Source organism: Gossypium raimondii, chromosome 2, assembly GCF_025698545.1.
Source record: "Gossypium raimondii isolate GPD5lz chromosome 2, ASM2569854v1, whole genome shotgun sequence".
Lineage (NCBI taxonomy): Eukaryota > Viridiplantae > Streptophyta > Magnoliopsida > Malvales > Malvaceae > Gossypium > Gossypium raimondii.
The window spans coordinates 38,156,289-38,182,110 of record NC_068566.1 but is presented as its reverse complement, the minus strand read 5'-3'; the positions used below and the strand labels follow the sequence as shown (position 1 = coordinate 38,182,110).

The 25,822-nt window shown below is 33.5% G+C and overlaps 1 protein-coding gene across 1 annotated transcript; it reads right to left on the bottom strand.

The window, feature by feature from the left end:
* Nucleotides 1-281: 281 nt before the first annotated feature.
* LOC105788644 (uncharacterized) lies at nt 282-2,039 on the bottom strand. Its single transcript, XM_012615605.2, has 6 exons — nt 1,803-2,039; nt 1,249-1,507; nt 1,134-1,170; nt 949-1,054; nt 738-848; nt 282-661 (listed from the first exon to the last, which is right to left on the bottom strand). Exons 1-6 carry the CDS (start codon nt 1,917-1,919, stop codon nt 545-547), a joined length of 747 nt encoding a protein of 248 aa, XP_012471059.1. The 5' UTR covers nt 1,920-2,039; the 3' UTR covers nt 282-544.
* Between the last annotated feature and the right edge of the window lie 23,783 nt (nt 2,040-25,822).

Here is a 25,822-nt window from a genome sequence, read left to right as displayed (position 1 = left end):
ATAAGATAATATATAAAAAAATTTAATAAGGGCATGCCGGGCCGGGCCAGGCCAAGCTTGAGTTTAACATTTACTTAGGATGGACTTGGACAAAATTTTAGACCCATTTTTCGAGCTGAACTTGAGGACTAGAAAATAGGCTTAAAATTTTGCATCGACTCAGCTTGGCCCATGATTAGGTCTACCCAACTTAATATACCAAAAAACAAATAACTTTTAGATTGATGGGCCTCAAAAAGTTAGAAAGCGAGAAATTTTACGAAACCAGGGCAAACCTAGAATAGATTTGGGCTTAACCTTACGAAATAAGCCTGCCCACTCCAACTTACCTGTTTTCTCCATAAGGCTTAGTCCAAGCTACAAGGCAATGCACATACTTACATGGAGTGAAGACGGTGTGATTCAACTCACCTTTGAGGATACCGTACTTCAAATACGTAAAAAGAAAAGTGTTAAAAGTCATCTTCCAGTATACATTGGATACATATGTTGACACAATATAATTTTTTCAAGCCATTCATCGGTAGCAAGGTATTATATATGATTAGCTGTTGTGAATTGGAACCAATTCAAGTTTGCCACCCAATGTAGCAGGCAGCTGGCTCTCGTCTATTTCTTCTAGCAGAGTTGATTTGAGTGATTTGTTATCAACGAATATCATCTGTAAAACACACACAGAGAAACAGTTAAAAGATAGTGCATTGATTTGTTGTTTCAGAAGTGGTAAGGACGGTTACCTTTTTCCTGGTTTTTGGGTCGATGAAAGGGTAAACAACTTTCCATGCTGTCATGAAGATGTATGGTGCATGGACTACGAACAGCTTTTCAAGCCTTTCAGGGTAATAATCCTGCCATTGAACTAAAGTGTTACATTTTGATCAAACATTGGGATTGTTTGGGCAAAACATACACAGTTTTATACCATAGTTTGAATTAAAAGAGTTAAACCTGTACGAGAGATAGAGCTGCAAGGTATGCACGGATGTCGCTATTTGCGTATCCCCATCCTTTAAGATCTCCTATCACTATGAATTTCTCTTGCCCTGGTGGCATCCTGCCACCATTACAAGGTTGCATGAAATACTTATCCCAATTGATTGGTTGGAAATATAAATATGAATAAAAGATATTACCTTGTGATTATTTTGTCGAAAAGGTAGACTATAAAACCTGGAAGGGAAAATTCAAAGTCATCATCGACCAAGACATTTTGTGAATTTGTGGAAGTTTGAAAAGTAAAATACGTACGCTTGAATTCATCCACACCGCCTTCATGTTGGAAATGTCTTGCAGCAAGAAGAAGGGCAATCGGTCGTCCTTTCTTGTCCCAACCTTGCAAGAACATCTTGTTCTGTTGGATTTCATGCCTGATTTCGGATGGTGAAATGGAACCATTGGGAACAAAGTTTCGTTTCCAGTTGAGGTATTTAAGGAACATGTTTGATGCTTTCTCTACATCTAAATCACGAGCTCTTAGAAATCTTCTCAATGCCCCATCTTCAACTTCCTGCAAAACCCCAATTTCATATACGACTCAAATCAAAGAAGAAAATCTGAATCTTGGAAAAGAGTTTCCTTGTTGGTTAAACTAAGGCTTTTACGTTTATCACAATATGGCAAAAAAGAAAGATGAAAAGGTATTGTAGGTCTCTGAGTCTGTAAACCCAGTTTTAATGAAGAAAAGCAGCCAAAACATAAACAGACAAAGAAACAACAATGGCTAACAATCAAAACACCAAACTGGAAAAACCTGCAATAATCACGGGGAAAACAACAATGGTAAAGAAAAAAGGCACACTCACCTTGGAAGATGGATCTTGTTTTTCAACCAAGATTCTCATAAGACTTATCTTTGTCTTGTCAATGTTCTCATCTTCTATTTCCATGGAGTTATTCATTTTCTCTGAACCCATCATCATAGTTCTCAGTTAAGTCTATTATACATATATATACGTATAAACATACAATAACGTTTTTTCTTTTTCTTCATCAATAAATAGGCTTTATTTTTTTCAGCAAAGAGACAAAATATAGTCCCTATTGGGTTACGTACTCAACAATAAATTAGAAACAAGTTAAAAGAAAACTAGAAGATCACCGCTTCGAGATATAGTGGCATTATGGGAGTTTAACTATACATTGAAAGGCCATGTTGTGTAATGTAGGGTTAGGTAAGGTACGTTAAGCCAGGTTGGACCCCAACATTAGGTTCAATTACTCTCAACACTAATTTCCCTTTTATGATCAACATAAAAAATTATTAACATCATTTTATTATTTTTTCTCATATAATTGTAGATTTCAAAATAAAATAAATAAATAAATGCACCTTAACTAAAGTTTGTTTTATGCTTAAATTATTTAAGATATTTATCTTTTATTTTAGTAAATTTTCGATGTAAATTTTCAATTATTTATACTAAATAAAAAAAATGTTTGCTCTCTACTAACTCTAATTCTAAACTTGTTTGCCCAATCTGGCACGTCTCTGGTCTTCTGTTTCTAGCATGTTCTTTTGCTTCTAGGTTTTTGTGTTTATTTTTCTTGGTTTCGGTGGCTTTGAAGTAGCATTTTGCTTGATTTTTTCATTTATTGCGTGTTTTGATTTTTAAGAATGGAGAAGGATTTGGCTGATTTGTCATTAGATGATAAGGAGGAAGAGATTTTACAGGTGTAGGGGCAAATTGGTTCTGTGATTGAGGATACTGAGTTCTGTTTGGTAGAGTATTTTTTGACGGCTAGTGTCATTCACTTTTAAGCAATGAGAAGTACGATGGAAAATCTTTGGCATCTGGTTATAGGGGTTCAAATCTTAGATTTGGGAGAGAAAAGGTTCTTGTTAAATTTTTTCATAAAATAGATATGGAACGTGTTGTTAATGGGACTCATTGGACTTTTAATAATCATCTTTTGATGATTCATTGTCTTTAGAAATGGGAAGATTAGTTGAAGGTTCCGTTGATTTTTGCTTATTTCTGGACACAGGTTCATGATGTACCTCTAGGACTTCGTAATGAGTCATTAGCAAGGCAACTTGGTGACTTCCTTGGAAAATTTGTGGAGTACAATAGTGCTAGTTTGGGTAGAGGATTCCGAAACTACTTATGTGTTAGGGTTTGTTTGGATGTTCGCCGACCATTAAATAGAAGAAAGGGTTATGTTTTCCCTAGAAAATTATGGTTATGTTACTTTAAATATGAGAGATTGTCGTTATTTTGTTTTTTTTATGGTCATTTAAGGCATGGTGATTCTTTTTGCCAAGCAAGAATGTCATTAGAGGTTGAGGTAGTTGAGATGGGTAGGGATTTGTTGTTAAGATCCCAATCTAGAAGAGCTATGACAATGAATAACGTATGGCTTATAGAGGAATAAACAAGGGAGAAAGAGGGTGATTATTTTGGGAGGTATAATTCTGGGAGGTGGGATTGGGGTGAATGGGATGGGGGAATTTCTACCACTAGTATCGATCTTATATTGGGTTTGAATTTGGAAGACGATCTATGTTCTGTAGTGGTTTCTATAGGGGAATACATAAAATCTCAAGGTCAAACAGCTATGGATCATGACTTAGAGGAATCTGCTATTGAAGGGGGTGAGGGAAAGAAGAGAGCCAGAAGAGAAAGTGATGTTTGTACAAATGAGATGAATGCAGGGTCATTAGTGGTTAAGAAAGGGAGGGTGACAGGGCGGAACTACCTTTTACAATAGCTGTCAAGGGGCAAGCCGACCGATCGTAATGAAAGCTTTAAGTTGGAATGTCTGTGGTTTGGGGAGTTTATGAGTCATTAAAATACTTCGACATGTGCTAAAGATGTATAATCCCCAAGTAGTCTTTTTTATGGAGACTAAACTAAGTACGATACAAATGGAGAAGGTTCGGAGGCGGTGTGGCTTCTTGAATGGTATTGAGGTGTTAACAGTAGGTTCGAGAGGATGGCTTTGTCTAGCATAGAGGGAGGAAGTTTCTATCAGTCTTAAAAGCAAATGTAGTAATCATATTGATGTTATGGTAGAGAAATATGACGAAAGCTTAAGGTGGAGGTTAATCGGGTTTTATGGGTCACCATACGTGCAAAATAGAGAAGAGTCGTGGAGTCTGTTGCGTAGTCTAAGGCATATTCAATAACTTTTCTGGTTGGTGTGTGGGGATTTTAACGAGATTTTGTACACTTTTGAAAAAGTAGGAGAGGGTCGAGAGATGATGGGAGAATGAAAGTTTTAGAGAGGTATCTGAGGATTGTCAGTTGATGGATGTTGGATATTCTAGGGTGTGGTTCACATGGGAAAGGAGAAATTTACCTGAGACTAACATTGAAGAAAAATTGGATAGGGGTGTGACCAATGTTAAATGGATGGAGATGTTTCCTACCGCAATGATACAACATCTTCCACATTATTTTTTTGATCATTTTCTGCTCCTTATTTGCATTGAACAGGAAACAAACAGACTGGTTAGGAGAAAGTTTCGGTTTAAGGCTTGGTGCGTTATGGAGGATTCTTTTGAAGAAGAAGTGAAAGTCCTATAGGATTCTATATCCGGTGAGCTATTAAGTAGGCTTGAACAATTGAAAATTGGGTTGATCAAATGGGCTAGTTTAATAAAATCTAAAAGGAACGGTCACAAAAAGGAGGTGACGAAAAAACTTGAGGAGCTACTTCAAGGGGAGTTAGATGATGAAAATCTCACTCAAATTATTGATACAAAGATCCAGTTAAATTTGGAGATTGATAAAGATGAAATGTATTGGGAACAAAGAGCAATGGCGAATTGGTTAAAAGTAGGGGACAAAAACACAACTTTCTTTCACAATTATGCTTCTTGTCATAAACGAAGGAACTTGATTCGATGTTTGGTGAATGAAGATGAGAGGGAAACAAAAGATAAGGGTGAAGTGGAGGAAATTGCTCGAAGGTATTTTCAAAATCTTTTTTCCTCAAGTGGTGTCAGAAATTTTACTCATATTCTTTCAAAGGTTGAGCTATCGATCTCAAATGAAGTGAATCAAAGGTTATTATCTTTTTACTCGATGGATGAGGTTCTTACGACTTTAAAGGAAATGGGGCCAACTAAGGCTTTTGGGGATGATGAGTGTTTGACTTTGTTCTTCCAAAGGTGCTGGCATATTCTGGGAAGTGACGTCTCACACTTTTGTTTAAAAATCCTAAATGAAGGTATGGGTCTTGAACCACTAAATCTTACTAATATTGTGTTGATCTTTAAATGTCCTAATCCAAAAAATCTAGGTAACTTTAGGCCTATTAGCTTATGTAAAGTTCTATACAAGTTGATAACGAAGATGATTTTGAATCGGTTTAAAAATGTGTTGGAGTTGTGTATAGATAATGCTCAAAGTGTTTTTTTTCCAGGGAGGTTAATTTCAGATAATGTGCTTTTAGCCTGTGAGATCTTGTATACTCTTCGTCAAAAGAGAGTTGGGAAAAAAGGGTTTATGGCTTTGAAATTAGATATGAGCAAAGCTTATGACGGACTTGAATGTCAATTTTTGAGGGAGATGATGATGCATATGGGTTTTAATGCGAGATGGATTGATGCTATTATGAGGTGTATATATTTAGTTTCATACTTAGTCATTGTGAATGGAAAAATTGGTGAGAGATTTAGACCTAGTCGAGGGCTTCGGTAGGGAGATCCTTTAAGCCCTTTCCTCTTCTTAATTTGTAGTGAGGGTCTATCAGCTTTTATGAGGTTAACTATGGTTGATGGGTTACTAAGAGGCACTAAGGCAAGTAGGAGTGGACCTCAAATTTTTCATTTTCTATTTGTAGATGATGTTGGAACATTTTCAAATATTTATAGTATCCCAATAACTATAAATGAATGGGTGTAATTAATCAAAAGATAAATCTTTTGGTCATTGGTCAAAAGTTATATCATTTGATTTTTAAAAAGAATTATAATTATTCAAAAAATATTATTTGAATAGTTACAAAATTAAATGAATAATTATTATTATATATTTATTCATAAAGACACCTATTGAAAGATGTCTCTATGAAGAGATAAGAAAATTCCTATAAATAGGAATGGGTTTTCATTTGGAAATATATCAACAAATTCTAATAGTATTTCTTCTCTTCCTTCATTTTCTAATATTATTAGATTATTCTATAAAATATTACTGCAGAAATCCTTTGTAGAAATTGAGTTTTTGTTACACATTACTCAGTGCATAGTGGACTATTCTCGTTAGTGCAAAACGCAAATAGTCATTGGCTTCATTGTATCATCGAGGTTAATTTGCTTGGAACTCATTTGCACACTGAAGATAAGTGGGGGCGAATATAACCTTAAAGATAGTGGCTTGATACACGCCTTGGAGCCTTGTCCTATTTCTTCTTTTTCTTTTCGAGTTCCGATCGTGTGTTCGAGATTTTCCTTACCGGAGTTTTGTAATAACAGATGATTGTATTCTTTTCAGAGAAGTTACTGCTAATGGAGCACATACGTTAAAAGGGGTGCTAAGGGAGTATGAAAGATGCTCAGAACAATTTGTAAATTTTGATAAATCCACCATCTTTTACAACTTAAATACGAATGAGGGTGATAAACAAATTGTGTCTGGTATTCTAGGTATGAGATCGTCTAACAACCCTGAAAGATATTCAGGGTTGCCCAATATGGTAGGTAGATGCAAAAAGGCCTCTTTTCAGTTTCTTAAATATTGATTTAAGCAGGGGATAGAAAATTGGAGTACTAGATTTCTATCCCAAGGAGGTAAGTTTTCATAAAATCAGTTTTGCAAGTTATCCCTAATTATTCGATGGCGTGTTTTTTTACTTCCTAAGTCATTTTGTGGCGAGTTGGAGAATATCATGGCAAAATATTGGTGGCAAAAAAGTCCTAGTAAAAAATGCATTCATTGGTGTGATTGGGAAAACTTGTGCGATTCAAAAGATTTTGGTGGGATGGGATTCCGTAGTCTTACTAGATTTAATATCACATTATTGGCAAAACATGGATGGTGTCTTATTAATTATCCCAATTCACTTTTAGCTCTTGTATTAAAGGAAAAATATTTTTGAAATTTAGACTTTTTGCATGTAGGGCTAGGTAATTTACCTTCGCTTACCTAGAAGAGTGTGTGGGTTGCTGAAAGGCTCTTACAAAGTGGGTTGTGTTGGAGAGTAGGTTCAGGGGAAAGAATTTCTATTCAAAGTGATGCGTAGCTTCCTGGTTCTGTTTGTTACAGAATTCACGAGTTAGTTAGCAATGAGGAGTTAGTTTGGGTATCAGACTTAATTGACAATTTTGATAGGAAATGGAAAGCAGATCTGATCAACAGTACCTTTTTAGAGTAAGTTGCTACAAGGATCCTCCAGATTTCTTTAGGACAAGAAGTTCACGATGACATGCTGGTGTGGAGGGGTGAGTCATCTAGGGAATTTTTTGTTCGAAGTGCTTATAAACTATTACATGGAAGTGCTTTTTTTCTCGAATACAAATTCTAGACAAGATGATAGCACTGATTTCTACAAGAAATTATGGAAATTACAGATCCCATCTAAAATTAAAATTATGCTATGGAAAACTTCTTGGTATTTTCTTCCTACTTTGGCTAATTTATTTTCCAGAAGGTTGGTGGTGAATGTGTTTTTTCCCAGATGCGAGGGTCTAGTGGAAGACCTCGTCCATATTTTCCGAGACTGTCCTATAATAGTGGAGGTATGGGTTCATTTAAATCTTACTTGGAATTTATCAAATTGAGTTATGAATTATTGGGAGTGGATTACCTGGATTTTTAGAAGAAGTACAGGCAAGCAATACAGGACGTTCTGTTGCTCCAAATGGGCTATCTAGACAAACAAGAATCAATTAGTGCATGAAAGGAAACAGTCTACTGGGAAGGAAATAGGCGAACGGGTAGTTCGTTATATCAAAGAACTCGAAGGGATTGAAGAAAGAAAGATTACTAGATTGGAAGGAAATGAGGAATGGAACCCCTCAACAAATTTGTTGATCAAAATCAACTTTGATGCTTCCTTCAATCAAACACAAGCCAGACCAGGTTCGGGGGTTGTTGCTAGAAATGCATTGGGTGAGATTGTTGCCTCTAATATGATTCTCCACACGGTGGTTGCGTCGCCTTTTACGGTGGAAGTTTATGCTTGTCTCCAGGCATTGCTTTTAGGACAGCAGTTAAAGCTCTGAGTAATGATAGTAGAGGGCGATGCAAGGACAATAATAAAAAAAATGTCAGACAAATCTTTAAGACAAATCAGAAATAGGAGCCATCATTCGAAACATTCAACAGATAAAAGGAGGATTTCAAAGGATCTAGTTCAAGCATGTACCCAGATCTACAAATGCTCTTGCACATTGTTTAGCCACTGAAAGTTTGAAGAGGGATAGGGAAGATTACCTGGAAGGAGGAGTACCAGATTTCATTGTTGAAACTGTGGGAACAAGGAGACCGAGAGAACCTAACTGGGGGTGGATGCTGTGACAATGTTCTGGAAGGGATAATGACAATTGATAGGGTTTGATTTTGGAAAGTTGCTAGCTTTTGGAAACTGGACCGTTTGAGGCGATAAGGTTGAGAATATCTTGGGAGTGTGCTAGTTGGTGTATTCAATTGGAAATTATTTTATTTTGGGCTTTCATTTCGTAATAGTGGGCCAATATGCATTTGTTTGCGTTTTGGGCTGGCTTAGGATCTACTCAAGTTTGAACTTGGTCTCTTTATTTTGATTGTGTTACTTTTATTTTGAATAAATTCCAGTCGGGTATTTCTAAAAAAAATCACTTTTTAAGATAAGTGAAATTTAAAACTTTTAAGATAGAATTTTAATTATTATTATATTAATCCAGAAGTCTTTTAATGAATTTAAATTCTTATTCTTTTATTTGATAATTTAAGATTAAATAATTTAAAAGATTATATATACTTTCAAAAATAAAAGATTATATATATTCATATCATACATATCATATATCATATATTGTTGAGACAAGTTTTTTAAGTGATCTAGTAATTGTTAAACAGAAGCGATTATTTCCATCGACTTTATTGAGTAATTCATTGAGTAAACATGTGAGTTTGTCGTATACAAATTCATTGAGTAATTCAACATCAACAATGTCATTCAAGCTATTTCGATCACATAGCATCATCAAATATAAAAACATCGTTATCCCATTTATTCATAGATTTGGATAACCTGATGAACTATAGCAAAAGTAACTCATATACTCAAGTAACCGTCTTAGAGAGCACCGTAGTGCTGAACAAGGGCACAAATGTGCATACAAGGGCACCATAGTGCGAACAGAATAAGCGTGCAACTAACCCTATTGGCATGCCAATCGTATCCTAATCGTTTACTACATTCAAACTGATGGTTATACAAGATTCAGAACATTTACAATATAGGAGCACTTCCACATTTTTAGAGCACATATCAAAACCAGGTCATTATCATTCAATATCTCACATGAATCATATTCTTCAAGAATACAAGGCATAATATTAGATCCTTAATCCTTTCTCACCTTTAGCACTAAATTATAAACATTTCAAAATTTCAATCTATTATTACAGAAATATTCACAATTAAATCAAATTCAATACATAAAAGTATATAATTATACCATATGAACTTACCTAATATAACCAACTATCGAATTGGGTCATAAGGACTATTCCACAATTTTTCTTTTTCCTCACTTATCAACCGATTGTTCAATTCTTGATCTAAATAATAATTAAGTTCAAAATATCAATTCCATATACCATATAACACTCAAATTCATGCATATGACCTATTAATTTTATTTTAAAGAATTTCCTAAACTTTTACATTTTATTCCATTTATTCCTTAAAATCAAACCTTTATAAATTTCACATTTAAACCCACAATTTCAATCCGATTACATACTCATCCCTATATAATTCTCAATCATTTAAAATTACGAAATTTCATGCTAAAGTAGACATACTTTCATTTTAGTCCTTGAACTCAAATCTAATAAAAATCACTTTAAAAATTAGTCTTATTTAACAACCAAATTTACAAATCTACTAGTAAACATCAATAACTTCCATAACTCACTAATGGAAACTTTTAAAACCTTTAACAATTTTATGAAATAGTCACTGGGCTAGCTAGATTAAGCTACAACGTTCTCAAAAACATAAAAATTAGCTTACATGCAAGGAGACAAGTTGGCAGAACCTTAAAGCTTCAACAATGGTGTTCTAATGTTTTTCTTTTCGGTGTAAAGTCTAAATGAAGACGATGATGTTTATGTTTTATTATTTTAACCATTATTAATCTTATTATAACATGATTTAACATAAAATAATTAAGGGAAAATAAAAACTAATTGTACAAAACATTTAAAAGGTGGTAAATTTCCACATTAGACCTTAAATAATTATTAATTAAATCTTTTAGTTTTCAAAAATCAATATGTATAAACTCTTATAATTTTTACGATTTAGTCCTTATACTTTAATTAAATAACAAATCACTAAAATTTTCAGATCAAACTTCATTTCACCAATATAATATCTCCGTAAATATTCAATGGAAATGTTTAAGGGCTCGATTTATAGAAACAAAGTCTCGATACCTCATTTACTAAAATAACTGACTTAAAGGTCAAACCACTTGTCCTTTGACCACTTGTCCAATTAACAAAATTTAACAAATTAAATTCAATATACACTATATTTAACTCGTAAATATTAATATTTAATATTTACTGACTCTATTGTCAGAATACAGGGTTCCAAAACCACCGTTTCCGGTACCACTGAAAAATAGGTTGTTACACAAGTAGAATTTATCTTAGATCCGTTTATGAATTTATTCACTTGTGATGTTCATAGTGTTGCTTACCTAAATCATGAGTGACTAACCATGTGTACTTAAATGCTTTGGTATATTGAGTATATGACCTATGTATAAAATGACTTCACTTACAATAGTAGAATTCATAACTCGGTTAAAGAGTAAATGCTATGTTTTCAATGGCATTGCATGAATTATGAAAAAAGAATGTTACCACGGGTCATTCGTTAGAGAAAAATACTTATCATTACTATTTGTTAACGATGATATTTTTCATCATGGACGTTAAAATGGTGACCATGAATAAAATAAGATCGAGTGAACAGATTGAACCGAAAGTGATTAAGGATATTCTATGAGGGTAGCACACAAATGACAAGGTCATTGGATAAAGGCATAGATTTAAGCTGCTTCCGTAATTGTATATAATGGGAAGACTAGTCATGATATTTTTAGTGTATTGACTCCATGACTTGATAATTTAATTTGTGACTAATAGAAAAAAATTTGAAACTTAATTACAAATTATTTAAGCATGACTTGTACATGTTTGATTAGCCTATCTGCTAGATCAATACAACTCTGTATGGATTGCTAATAAGAACCATTATGATGAATGGATGAAAATGATGTATGAGAAATAGATTGCATGAATTACTATCCGTAGTCAATGCATTTTCTTGAAGGAGCAAGAGATGACTTTGAAATTAATTTAATTTCTTTGAATTATTATTGAATTGAATGTAATTAAATAACTGAGTCTAATGTGACAAATTAAATTAACTAGTCATCGCAGTTTTACTAAATAGGAAAATTGAATTTATTTGCTCATTGATTTTAATATGGTAAAGTCCCAATACATGAAATGCTGAAGTAACTCAGTATATGGGCATCTGGGAGGCACACTGGCAAGGATTCTCAGAATAGCGAAAAAGATCATTTGTCTAAAAGCTAGAAGGATTTAAACACTAAATTTAAGATTTTTGTGCAAGTCTCCAAAAACACATGTATTAAATTTGGTTGAATTTATTTTATGAGTAATTTTAAAATTGAACTACGTAAAAGATTTGTTTTCCATAACTTATTTTTCCGACACATCACTATCAATAAATAGGGTGCGGACCAACTCCAAATCCTAAAAGGACAAGTTGTTGGCAATCAAATCACCTCCCTCATATCCAATTCCTGTCAAATATATGTACATATAAAGTAAAAGAAAAGAATGTTATGGAAAGAATAGGTAGTATATTATTTGGTTTAAATCGTTAAAATTAAATTTAATTAATTTTTGTTTGGTTAAATGATAGTAAGCAAAAGAAATAAGAGTAAATTATCAAAATTGTCACTTTTGTTTATCCTATGTTACATTTTATTTACATACGTTTGAATGTTACGTTTTAGTCACTTACGTTATCGCATTTTAACATTTTAGTCACTGAGCCGTTAATTGCCATTAATGATGTAACGGTATGCTGACGTAGTACATTAAATCATCATTTCAAACAAAATTTTAGGTTAATTTATACAATTGGTCCCTATATTTTTTTCGTTAAAATATTACAACACGATAACATAGTGACTAAAATGTAATATTTCAAACATAAATGACTAAAATGTAACTTAAGGCAAACAAAAGTGACTATTTTAATAGTTTACCCAATAAATAATTTATTAAAATTATCTTTTATAATTATACCATTTTATAAATTAATTTATATAAAATATAAATAAAATAAAAAGATATTTTACATTTTAAATTTTTTTACTTTTTTATCTTTTAACTTTCCACTCAAATTAGGTAATAAAATTAAGATAAATTACACCAATAATCCGTAAACTTTATTTAAAATTACGAATCAGCCACCTAATATTTAAAAGTTACATAATAATTACTAATATTAACAAATTCAACATTTTGATCACACGCTTGTTAACTTCCGCTAAAGAGATGATATGACATGCTAATTCAAAGGGTTAATAAATAATTTTTCCCTTTATCCATAGGTAAAATATAATTTTGAAAATTTTTAATAATAATTTTAAAAATCTTAAAATAAATAAAGTATTTAAAATTCTAAAATTAAAGTGAGATAATTTGCAAAAAGCAAAAACATCCTAATCTCATTACTTTTTTTATTATGGGTTTAGGGAGAGAGAGCTTAAACTCAATCCAAAGCAAATACTAGATGTGAAAAACTAACACAAATCCACAATTAGTGAGAAATGTATGAAACGAATTTAACGATAAACACAATTAAAGTAGCATAGAAAAAAGTTGACAGAGCCGAAAACTATCATAGCTTTTGCTCAACTGCTCAAAAGAAAGTTTCCATAGCATCATCCTCCATTTTCTAGGCAACCAAACATATGCTAAAACTCAAATTTTACGTAAAACAAAACCTCAAACTACTAACCAAGACAACAAAGGATCGAAGCAACGGCAAGCAGTTCACACCCCAACTAAAATGACTACACAAAAAACAAAACTGCCCAGCCTTAGTTACCAGAGCCTAACATATATTCGACGTCTCAATATGATTCAGAAAAACAAATAAATTTTAGTTTTTTGAGAAAGAAAGACAAATGGTCTTTGAAATTGAGTTTAAAAAAGCAAGCCCTGAGGTGAGCCACATTTGAGAAAACAGATTCTCTCTCAAAATCCCTAAAAAAAGGGAACGAGATTAATGATAAAGAAGAATGATGAAAAGAGGTGTTTTCTGCAAATTTTCCCAATTTATTTTTGGAGTTTTTATTACTTTTAATAATCTTTTATTTATTATTAAGATTTTTTAAATTATTGTTACGGAAAAATTTAAAATATCCAAAAGATATTTTAACTATAGTTTAGGGTCAAAATAATTATTATCCCTTTGAATTAGCATGCTATTGTTGCAAAATGACTATCCATGTGAACTGTGAACTGCGAACTGCGAGCTTACTAAATTTGCGAGCTCGCCAAATTTGAGAGCTCACCTGCGAGCTCTTCACTCTACAAGTTGCCAACTTGCACTGAAACAATAATAACTTTTTGATTAGACATTATGTCTGCTGATTAGACTAAAATTAGCCAATAGAGAAGCAAGTTGGATTAATCAAGTTTAATTTATTATTATTATTTTTTTTTTCAGCTTATTTAAGCTTTATGATTCATGTAATCTTTGTATCAACTTTTTATGTTAATATAACAATAGTTCATCTTGTTTTCACAAAATCTTGATCTAAGAGGACTTTGCCGCAACATCTCAGAAGGAAATTATGCCGCGATAAACTGAGTGAATGAATGTCGAGGTACGATATAACATGGATTAACCGGACAGAAAAGTCCAAGGGAGAGATTTTTAGATAGCTGGGCCTATTCTGTTATTTGGGTAGCCCCAGGGAGGAAAAGCCAAAACTTTTATTTTAGGGCTAGGTCACCTCACATTTTCCTCTAAAAAATCCCTTTATTTTTCCCTCCTCTATGCCATAAAGATTACTCTGCACGTTTCATTTTTTTGGACTGTCAACATTATCTCCTCTACTCACCTATTTTCAATTGGTCATGTCTCTTACATTTCCCATAGAGTTTTCATCTTTACCGTTTCTTTCTCTTCAACTTCTCCTACATTTCCTCTAACCATATTTTTCGATATTTCTTTTTATCTTCCTTCAATGGCATGAGTAAAGAGTGTTTCAAAAGCTGCTAAATCATCGCGGGCTAGCACTACCCGACTTAAAACCTTTTTCAACAGTGTTGCGACCACAAAATACAACAATAACATCTCAAAGCGCCCTTTTTGTTTCGAACAAGGGTTATTGTTCAAGGACGAACCACACATGGGCTATGACGTGTCCGTGTCCTCCATTGTAAAGAAGCACGGGTGAAGTATTTTCTGTTTGCACCTTAAGGACATCTTTGAAAAGGTTGTTCGTGAATTTTATGCACATGTTAATTTAACTGATCCTCTTTTATCTATGTTCGTTGCACTTCATTTCGTTCAATGAAGATCATATTAACGCCCAATTTGGGATCGCTGATGTGTAAGATGAATACACACCCTTCACTGACAATGTCACTACTGATGGATTGACTCAAGTCTTGAATGATTTATGTGTCGAAGGTACGTATTGGACTGTTTCCACTCAAGATTGCTATACTGTTGAGAGGGCTTCTTTAAAGCATATTAGGAAAGTATGGTACCATTTTTTGAAGGGCCGATTCATGCCATCAACTCACAATGCGATTGTTTCAAAGGAGAGGATGCTCTTATTACACTCCATCATCATGGGGAGAGGAAACAATATTGGCCGGATCATTTTTCAAGAGGTGTACCAATGTGTCGAGAAAAATGTTGGCAGCCTAAACTTCCCCTCCTTCATTACTGTTTTGTGCCACTCTGCTAGAGTCCCTTTCAATAATGATGAGGATGTTACCCCCAATAAGGGTGGACTGTCCCGAGCCATTTTTTTCCAAAGTCTAAGGTATTGATGTTGCAAAATCAACTCATCATAGTCAGGCTACCACTTCTACTACTGCATATTTTCCCACAGTAGCACCCTCAGCATCTCACAGCTATTTCGAATAGCAAGTTTTGCACTCCTTAAAGCAATTGAAACAAAGGATTTCCCTCTTTGAGACTTAGCAGTTTCAACTAGCTGAAGAGATGGTCAAGGCCTAAGAGCAGCAGTCTCAATATTAGACTTATGTGAGGAGAAGAGATTTGGCTCTTAAAAGATCCTTTCAGAATAACTTTACAAAGTCGATGCCCGAATTCCCTGCCTTCCCCATCTCTTTGCTCTTAATTCCTGAAGCTACAAAGGAGCCAGCTCAAACTCCTGCTGCCAGAGTCAAATTCGCGAATTTGAGAACCACTGCTGATTAAGGGGAAACTGTTGCTGATGAGCCTGAAAAGACGACATCATTAAATCTTGAGAATGAAGAAAAATAAGAGAAAGATAAACTGCCACTGACACCACTGACACCACGAAAGGTAAGGACCTGTTCCACCCACCGCACCAGCTTCCACGACTGCACAAGACCGTGACATCGATCATCTTATTGATGAACTTACGAAAATTAATAAGGAGGGGACAAAATGAACCCCATGAAGAGGAAGCTGTGGTATAAAGTCAGTACATGTAAATCCACTCGTAGGGTTGAATGAAGTAACTACACTCCAATCTAAGCTAGGGAAGGTGTTTTTCCCTACCTCATGCATTTTATTTCTTTTTCCATGACATTTTACGTACATATCTATATTTTTATTTTTCTGTTACATATTTGTACATGCATTGAAAACAATGCACCCCTTAGGTTTAGGGGTGTATTGTGCATTTAGGCTACATTATATATCTAGTACGTATGCTCATTCTAGTCTCGTTAAATTTGTTTTGCCACTGCCAAGTAACTACTAAGTACTGTTTTGCCTATATGGAGTACAATATTTACTTTTGATGTTCGATGAGGAGATAAATTCTTTAATAAATCTAGAAAAATATGATAGTGGATAAATTCTTTAATAAATCTAGAAAAATATGATAGTGGATTAGGCGAATTTAATTTAGGATAGTTTGCCTGAGAATTAAGCCCTAAAAAATGAGATATCCTAACTTCGATTACAATTGGTCTATAGTAAGTTATTTTAATAAACTTAGAGAATTTTGAAGGTAAGCTCAGTAAAATGGTAATACTTAATAATGAATAAAATGACAAAGTTTAAGAAAGATCAAGGAAATGCCATTAAAACACTTCAATGCTTAAAATTGCCAAATAGGTCAACAACACTTTGTTTGCTCCATTATGTTATTGATTATAAAAAGCGAGTTTAAGCAAAAGTGTGTAATAAAGAAAAAGAAGTTTAGGGGCACTTCATTGTAGTAATAGGCTGAGTAGCTAAGGAGGTAGTTGTTTGCTTCATCCATCTTCTAAGTCAAAAGCCTTAGCTTCATGAGTGAGTTCTATTCAAATCGTGACATGATTAAGTATCTGATAATTCGGTGTATGCTCCATTGTGATTGTCGAGTCAAAGAATTGTGTGACGAGCTAAGCCCCCTATTCTAATAAAAAAAACTGAGTTTAGATAAAAGATGAACTAAGTAAATTATGAGATATTTGCTAGAGTCAAATTGCATACAAGAGTATGTAGGAATTTTGTTCTTAGGGCAATATTTTATGCACTGCCTTTACTAAATAAACTTATGAAACTTGAACAAACTTTTTAGACATGAAGATTGCTGAGAACTGAAGTATAAAATGCTCTCTATATGGTTTGGCAATACAAAAGTGGTTATGTGGCCATAGCAATTCTTGCATTCACGCATTCATGAATACTTTGCTTGAGGGCAAGCAATAACTCAGATTTGGGGGTATGATAACTCTTGAAAAGAGTTATATTTCATGCCTTTAGACTTAGTTAATTTCATGTACTTAAGTGATTTTAGTTGCATTTTAGGATATTGCATTAGTATTTTAGAGCATTGTATTAAAGAGCTTGGATTATGCTTAAGTGCTATTACATGTTGCTTTTAATTGCATGTTGGAAGGACTTGTTTGGTGGTTGATTGGCAGGTACAAAGTGTAGGAGAAGAAGTAGAGGGTTGAAGGTTTAACGTGACAAATTTCGGGTAGTTTGCCAACACAAATGTTATGGGAATACATGAAGATGCCTAGTCAGCACTTAATGTGTACCGTTCTCAGTCCCTACTGTACTTGTACCAGAAAAATCCACCTGAAAAAGAGAGAAAGGATTATGGGCTAATGGACTTACCCGAAAAGGTCAAACCTATAAAAGACAAAATGGGGATATAATAGCTTGTTTTTTAATGGTGTTAGAAACAACAATTTTGAAGCCACAAATCCAACGAGTAAGTTCGTAAATATTATTATTTAATATTTACGAGTTAAATATGGTATTAAAATAAATTTTGAGTTGACAATTTGTACTGTTCGAATGAACAAATAGGTTCAAGTGGTAAAACCCTAAAGTCTAGTAGTTTTAGAAATTAAGGTATTGGGACCTCATTTTTATAAATCGAGCCGTAAATATTTATCAAGTGTTATTAAGATCGTATTAAAGTTTTGTTAAGAAATTTTAATGTTTGGATAGTTAATTAAGTAAAAAGAACTAAATCGTAAAAAGTATGAAAGTTGAATTCTACTAACTAAAGGTATTTAATAGCTATGAAAAAGTAAATTCATGGAATAATATGGTAAATATACCATATTATATATGAGTGGGCGGTTGGTGACTATTCTTTTGTTAGTTTATATGATATAATTTAATATTAATAAATTAAATAATAAGTAATAACTTAAATAAAAGAAAGGAAAAACATATATAATTTTTATGTTCTTCTTCTTGGATGCGAGAAACTCCATTTTTGGAGCATGGGAGGTTCGACCAAACAAAATTTGTTGCATGTAGGTGATATACTTATCCATTTCTCGTGATTTTTATGTTTTTGAGATTGTTGCAACTAAGTCTAGTTAGCTCGTACCTTCGCTTTTGAATCTGTTAAAGATTTTGCATACTTCCATTGATGAATCTTTGTGATTTTAGATGTTCAATGATGAATTTGAAGTTTTAGTTGGTATTTAAAAGTATTTTGTTAAGCGATTTTTGATGAAATTATCGATTAGGGACTAAATTGTTGAAATAGTAATAGTTCAAGGACTTGATGTGAAATTGTTGCAAAAATGGGCTGAAATGGAAGCTATGAATATTCTTTTAGCATGGGGTTTTCAATAAAAATGGTTAATTTGCATGTTTTAGGCTTAATGACTAAATTGAATAAAAGTAAAATGTTGGGGCAATTTTGTAAAAAATCAAAAATAGCTTAATTGTATAAAATGAATTAGTTTTACTATATGCATTAATTAATTGAATGAAATTATTAATTTAGATCCAGAACGAGTGGAAAATCGAAGAGAAGAGAAAATTACCAAATAGCCCATGTACTTTGTCATTTCTGTAATTTAGACAGGAAAGTTCGTACTGTTTAAAATTTAACATCTATTTAAATTTTTGAATAGTATAACATGATATAATATATATTCAATTGTCGATAATGAATGATTATTTGAGATATGTTATTGAATTTGATGTTTGGATTGGATTGAACGTGAGATAGAGTACAATCGTGAAATGGTATGTTGTGGGGGGTTGGAGTGGAGATGGTTTTGGAGGGATGTATACATTTATTTCTCGAGTAAATTGAGGTTTAGTATTTGTTACGAACTCTTGTGTTATACTCTCTGTTTGGCGTGTTTTGGTTGGACTAGCTCTAATGAGCATTGGCATGTTTCGGTTGGACTAGCTCTTGTGAGCATTTGGTGTGTTTTAGAGGGATGGGCTCGTATGAGCATCTGGCGTGTTATGGTTGGACTGACGATGTGCTCCTATCTGTAAGTCGTTCTTTGAATTAAAAATCTCAGGAAGGTAATTTGTTTAATTAATTTGATGGATTTGCTATACATTTGAGTATTAAATTGAATGTATGTGATTCATTAGTTGAGATTCTGGATGGCAGCAACACATATGATTAATTTTTTTTTATGTTTATACTTTGTACAATGCAAATGAAAAGAGTAAAGAAAAGGAATATGAAGGTAATGTTCAATGAAAGTACGTTTATGTTCATGAAATTGATGATTTCAAACGATGTTGCTCATTTAGTTGACTTACTTTATGTTATTTCAAGTGATTTATGAGTTGATGCACTAATATGTGTTGTGGATAATGCTTAGGCCTGTGCCAAGCTTAAGATTGGATTATATCATGCTTAATCTTAATGATATAAATTGAAATGGTAAGTGTTCAAATGGAAACACGCTTATGTTCATGAAAAGATAGTATAAATCAAAAGATGTAATTTCTTATGAAATGGTTTATCATGTGGTTGACCTTAAAAGAGTTATATACATAAATGCACTAACTTGTGCATTGATGATGTTGATTAGGCTTTTGTCAAGCTTGTGGTTATGGTTGATGTTTAGGCTTATATATTGTATTATGGAAATGAAACGAGTAAGAAAGGGTAATGAAATGGTAAGTTCATAATTGAGATGTAATATGATGATAAAAAAAAAGATTGATGAGTTAAATGACGTATTTATATGTGAGAAATTCACTTGTGCTATGGATGAATTTACCTATGACATGAACAAATACACTAATTTGTAAATTGATAATATTATTTAAGTTTATGTTAAATAAATGGAATGGAAAGTAAGTAAATGGAGTGGTTCATAGTTTTATGTAAAGGTTAATGATTGTATAATATGTCTTCTATAATCTTATTATGTTAGGAATGAAAAGTATAAGTGATGGTGATGGATTTACTCAATTGATGTCTTGATGGTTATATAGTTTGATAAATCTTGTGGCATTGGTATAGTTTTATATTGTCATATAAAGTTCATATTTGAAATGAAATTTTATGTTTAAAGTTTATATGAGCTTACTAAGCATTCATTGATTACGTAGTTGTTTTCATTTACTTTACAGATTATCGGAAGCTTGATCGATTTGGCAGCTAGTCGGAGATCTATCACACTATCCAGAGATTATATGTAACACCCCACACTCGACCTAGACGTTATGGCCGAATCTGGTGATGTCACATGGAAAGGAATTTGAAGAAAGATTGTGGAGTTTAAAAACTGTTACAGTAAGTTAGCTTTTATTTAATTCGAAAAAAAATAATTGATTTGTTTTAAAACTTGTCTCTTAGAGGAAGCTTTTGTAACCAATTAATTTAGGGAAAATCGTTTCTATTTGTGAAAAACCTTAGCTTTTAGAAAAAAACCGTGTTTTGTGGAGTCGCAAAAAAATCCATAAAAAACAATATAAAGTCCCAAATTTAAAGCCAACCAGTCCATAGTCTAGAAGATACATCAAAAACCCAAAATAAGTAATAAATTCTAGGCATTAACGGAAAACAGTCTAAAATTTACGTGTGGCCACCGTCGAGTCCTCCGTTGCACCGACCTGTCAAGTCTGGGGATTACCTTTACAGATTAAACAGAGAAAGGGTGAGTTTTCGCAAACTCAGTGTGTAATCCCCACAGAAAACATGTATACAGATAATCAACAAAATTCCGTTAGATACAGTCTAGGGCCTGTGCCCATCACAGAATCAGTTTGGGCCTCAACCCATTTAGATACAGTCTCAAAAATACATTAGGGCATTAGCCCATATCAGATACAAAATACAGATACAGTAAATCAGAATCCTACCCACCAGCCTTTACACACCATCTCCGTCCAACCTTGCACACCATGTGGGGATGAAATCAACCCACCCTTCCCTACACACCATGCTGTACCAAAATGCGGCACATAATCAGAAGGTTGCAGCTGAGCTGCTAGATAACAGGTTTAATAGCCTTTCAGACACTTCCTCCAAATGTCATCAACCCACCCCGATGCAATGCAAAATACAAAATATGTCATGCCATTATGCAATTAATAGTACATACATTCAGATATCATAAGTCATGCTCGGTATAGAAATCAGATAGACAGATCACACATATAGGGGTCTAAGTAAAGCTTACCGACCCTACAGTAGGTCCACAGTCAACTTGGGCGACCCGTGCAACCTTACAGAAATTTTCAGAAAAATGGGCTCACACGCCCATGTGGCCCACTCAGCCAAAATTGGCCTTGGCCACATGATCCATTTTTAATGTAACCTGTGCTAGTTAATTATTCATATATGTTTTCACTATTTACTTATATGTTCCTTCAAAGCTATCTACTTGAGTCACTGTTACTAAATTATTTATATCTTGAGCTACAGAATTTTGAATTAAGATCTGCTTGATTTTTTTGAAACTAGACTCAAATAGCTTTCTACCATAAAATTTCAAAATTTTTGGTTCAGCCAATAAGTAAAGTAAAATCTTCAATCTTACCCATGTTCTGCTGCCTGATAGCTTCGACCTTTCTTTGCTAAAAATTAATTATATCTTAGTACAAAATTTTGATGATGTTACCATTTGTTTCTATTGAAAATAGACTCATTAATAATTTAAACATGTAAATTTTAACCCCTAATTATTTTTTTCAAATTTTTGATGATTTTCCAAAGTCAGAATAGAGGAACCTGAATTCATTTTGACATTGTCTCACAAAACTTATTATATCTCACGATTTACAATTCCATTACTACACCGTTTCTTCTATGAGAAACTAGACTGAATAAGATTTAATTCCACATTTTTTTAATCCTCTAATTCGATTTCCATAATTTATGGTAATTTTTCAAATTTATCTTACTGCTACTGTCCAATCAGCAAACAATTTTGGCTTTTCGTTGAATCTCTTTTATTTTTTTGCGTTTCGGGTACACACCTGGTTTTGTTGCTAAAATAGTCCCCGAGCATTCCAAAGCCTATAATCAATATACTCAACAGCAATTTAATGGATTTACAAGTGAATTGACAACCAAGAACGAACATAAACCTAACTTACCACCAATGATAACCCTCCATTTAACTATTGTCAAGACGAGAACATTGAATTCACCAGTCCGAGCCTCCCCCTATGCCCAAATCGTAGAGAAAAAATATTACCACCTCAGTTGCTAAGAGATTCATGACAGAAATGAAGAGAAACACTTACTGAAACTAAGCGAGCACTAACCATGTGCGAAAACGAAGGAAAATAAATGGATTAGGGAAAAATCAAGAAGAAAAAAAAAGATGGAAAAACTCAGAGAATTTCGGCAAAAGGAGAGGGAGAAGAATAGACGGTAGAATTTTTTTGAAAAAGAGAGTTAAAATTCAGTTATAGGAAAAAAATAAAATAAAATCCCGATAACCCCAAAAATTCCTTAATCTTCTCCCCTAATTCCCACTGCACATCCACTACTCAGATTTTTAGTCCATCTCAAACTCTCCTGTACACACGAGCAAAAATATTGCCCACGCCAAGATTTGAACACAGGACCTCCTTCACACCAACACTCCACTTATCCACCAGACCAGCTGGCCCATTCTATTAATTATTTGCCAACTTTTACTTAAAAGCCTACTGACCAAAAGTTAGGACTTATTCATAAAAATACTAAAATTTGCCCAAGTCCTAGCTTGAACTTGGGACCTTCCAAACACACCCAGAACACATAACCACTAAAGCAGACAAATATCTTGTGTCACACATTCACAATACCCAAAATTAAAATTTTGGGGCGTTTCATTATACCGGTAGATTTTGATGTTATAGTCAAGGTTATAATGGCATGTATAGGTGACTTATGTTTAAGGGTTAGTTGATGTTTATGGTATGTAAGCATTGATTTGAGCTGTGCTACTTTTGGTATTTTGGTGCCTTGATGGTTGAAGTTATTATGGCTAAGTTGATGCTTATTTTGAATGAATAATTTGGTATGTCATGGTGTAGTTTTAATATGGTCAAGTTGAAGAACGATTTTATGACCAAAGTGGTAAGTGTTGGTATGTTTGCAATGTGGTCAATTATGGTATGCTTTGATGTGGAAATTGAGTTAAATGTGTTTGGATGGAATAAGACCAATTAGACGTAAGTTTAAGTATATTTGATTGTTTGTGTTTGAGGTGCCTATATGGCATATTGGTTGAATGGTTAAATGGTTTATTGAATTCGTCTTATTATGCATGATTTAGGTATGTTTTAAGGTCTTGATTATATGTGCAAGTTGCTTGTAGGTTCATGCTTGAATAGGTGAAAGAAATGGCTTGAATTTTAGCCAATTTCTTGTCCACACGGCCTAAGACACGGGCGTGTGTCTCAGCCGTGAATGACACATGACCATGTAACACGGCCGTGTATCCCCTGTAGGTTTTAAAGGTTACTTTTTGAAAGCTACACGGCTTAGCACACGGGCGTGTGGCTTGGCCGTGTGACCTAAGTCAGAGAGTTACACAGGCATGGACACGGCCTGGTACACGAGCTTGTGAGGCCATTTTGAATGTTACACGGGCGTGTGTCTCAACCGTGTGAGTCACATGGCTGTGTGACCCCTGCAGTGTGAATGTTTCTAACTTTCTTCCTTAATGTTTCAAATGTTTTTGATTTAGTCTCAAATTGTTTCTAAAGTGTTTCTAAGGTGAGGGCTCGAATAAAGGGCAATATGCATGTGCATGGATGGCTTATACTATGGTTAGTGAAATGTTTGGAAATGAATGTTTAAAGTTATGTTTTCACGCTAATGCTCTGTAACCTTATTTCGACGATAGAGACGGGTTAGAGGTGTTACAGGGGACCTTAGAAAGATGCATTTTTTCAAATAGAAGAAAAAAATGAGCAACTTTTGACACGAAAGGAGGGAAGGACCAATAAGGAAGGCGGCTGAAGAAGGAGAAGACGAATGCATCATCTTTGGCAGATGCAAGACATTGTGTTGCCGGTGTTGAAAGCTGAATAAGCGAAAGCCAACATCGCAGAATTTCTCATTTGATTATTATCGCATTTCCTTTAGAACTTAATTGTAAAAGTTGATGTTGATTATTGCATTAAACTTGAACTCGATTTACCCAGCTATGAGCTAAATCTCTTAGGCTTGGGATTACTTGGCTGAACCCTTAATTTCTATTAATGTTCACAATTTAAGTTGGAATTATTCTATTGTTTTATTCAATGGTATTTCATGCTTATTACAGGCTGTATATTGACGAATATGTAGCAAGTTATTAAGATAACTTAATGCCGACAGGGTTAGGTTATTTGGATAGAAATTGGATAATATGAGTGAATGAAAAATTATTTATTCGTAGTAACCTCTAGACATAGAGCCTTACCTCATTAGAAAGAAGGTAGAAAATATTAGTGGTAACCGAACTTAATTCTATAGACATATAGTACCTTAAGAAAGGTAGCCCAAGGTTTGTTCTCGAGAGAAGTAGACTACTGTATAAACCTATTGAGCAGTAGAATGTTCAAGACTTTGCTGTGGCATTAATAGTTAGATAAGGTAGATGCATCAGTAATCCCAACTATCCTAATCAACATTGCAATTACTTAATCTTTTTTTTTTGTAGCTAGTTGGTCATGACATTCTTGTTTCGTTTACTTGTTTTGTGTTGCACATTTTATACATCATCATTCTCTCATTTTACCACTACATTCTCATTGTTATTTTGCTTCAGTATTATCCAGCCTAACTCAAATAACTTGACCAAATTATACCGTTCTAATCCCTGTGGAGGCGATCTCACTCATCACTTTATTACTTGTTCGACGTGTATACTTGCACAATTTGCACATTAAACTCACAAGCGCCACTCTCATTGGAGTTGCTCGGCATTTTATGTGATAAAAATTGCATAACTCGAAAGAGGAACGCTAAGATTAATTATTAATTACAAACCTCTCAATCAAGATTTAAAATGGATTAGATACCCAATCTCAAATAAAAAAGGATTTATTGCAAAAACTTTGCAATGCCAATATTTTCTCAAAATTAGACATGAAATCAGGATTTTGACAAATCCAAATAAAAGAAGAAAGATACAAAATGACATTTATTGTACCATTTGGGAAATATGAATGGAATGTAATGCCTTTGGATTAAAAAAATGCTCTATTTGAATTTCAAAGAATTATGTATGACATTTTTTTCCATATTCCCAATAGTATACATTGATGATGTACTAATGTTTTCGAAAATTTAGAAAATACTTCAAACACTTAACCATTTTTTATCAAAGTTATAAAAACAACAATTTAGTAGTATTTAAATCCAATATTAGTTTAATCCAAACAAGAGTAAGGTTTTTAGGTCATATGGTTACCCAAAGGACAATTACTCCAATAGAAAGATCTATACAATTTGCCAACAAATTCCCAAATCAAATTCTTGATAAAGTCCAGCTACAAAGATTCTTAGGTAGCTTAAACTATGTTATATATTTTTATCTCGGTCATAGAAAATTATGTAAGCCCTTGTATGTGAGGCTTAAAAAGAATCCACAACTTGGACAAATATTTACACCAATATAGTAACTCAAATCAAAAAACAGATCACCGAACTTCCTTATTTACA

Excerpts from the sequence above, each read along its gene's own strand:
- LOC105788644 (XM_012615605.2), bottom strand. The coding sequence starts at position 1,919 with ATGATGATGGGTTCAGAGAAAATGAATAACTCCATGGAAATAGAAGAT. Across the intron at positions 1,508-1,802 it reads AACAAGATCCATCTTCCAAG|GAAGTTGAAGATGGGGCATT; the intron begins GTGAGTGTGCCT and ends GGGGTTTTGCAG. Across the intron at positions 1,055-1,133 it reads TTCGACAAAATAATCACAAG|GATGCCACCAGGGCAAGAGA; the intron begins GTAATATCTTTT and ends TAATGGTGGCAG.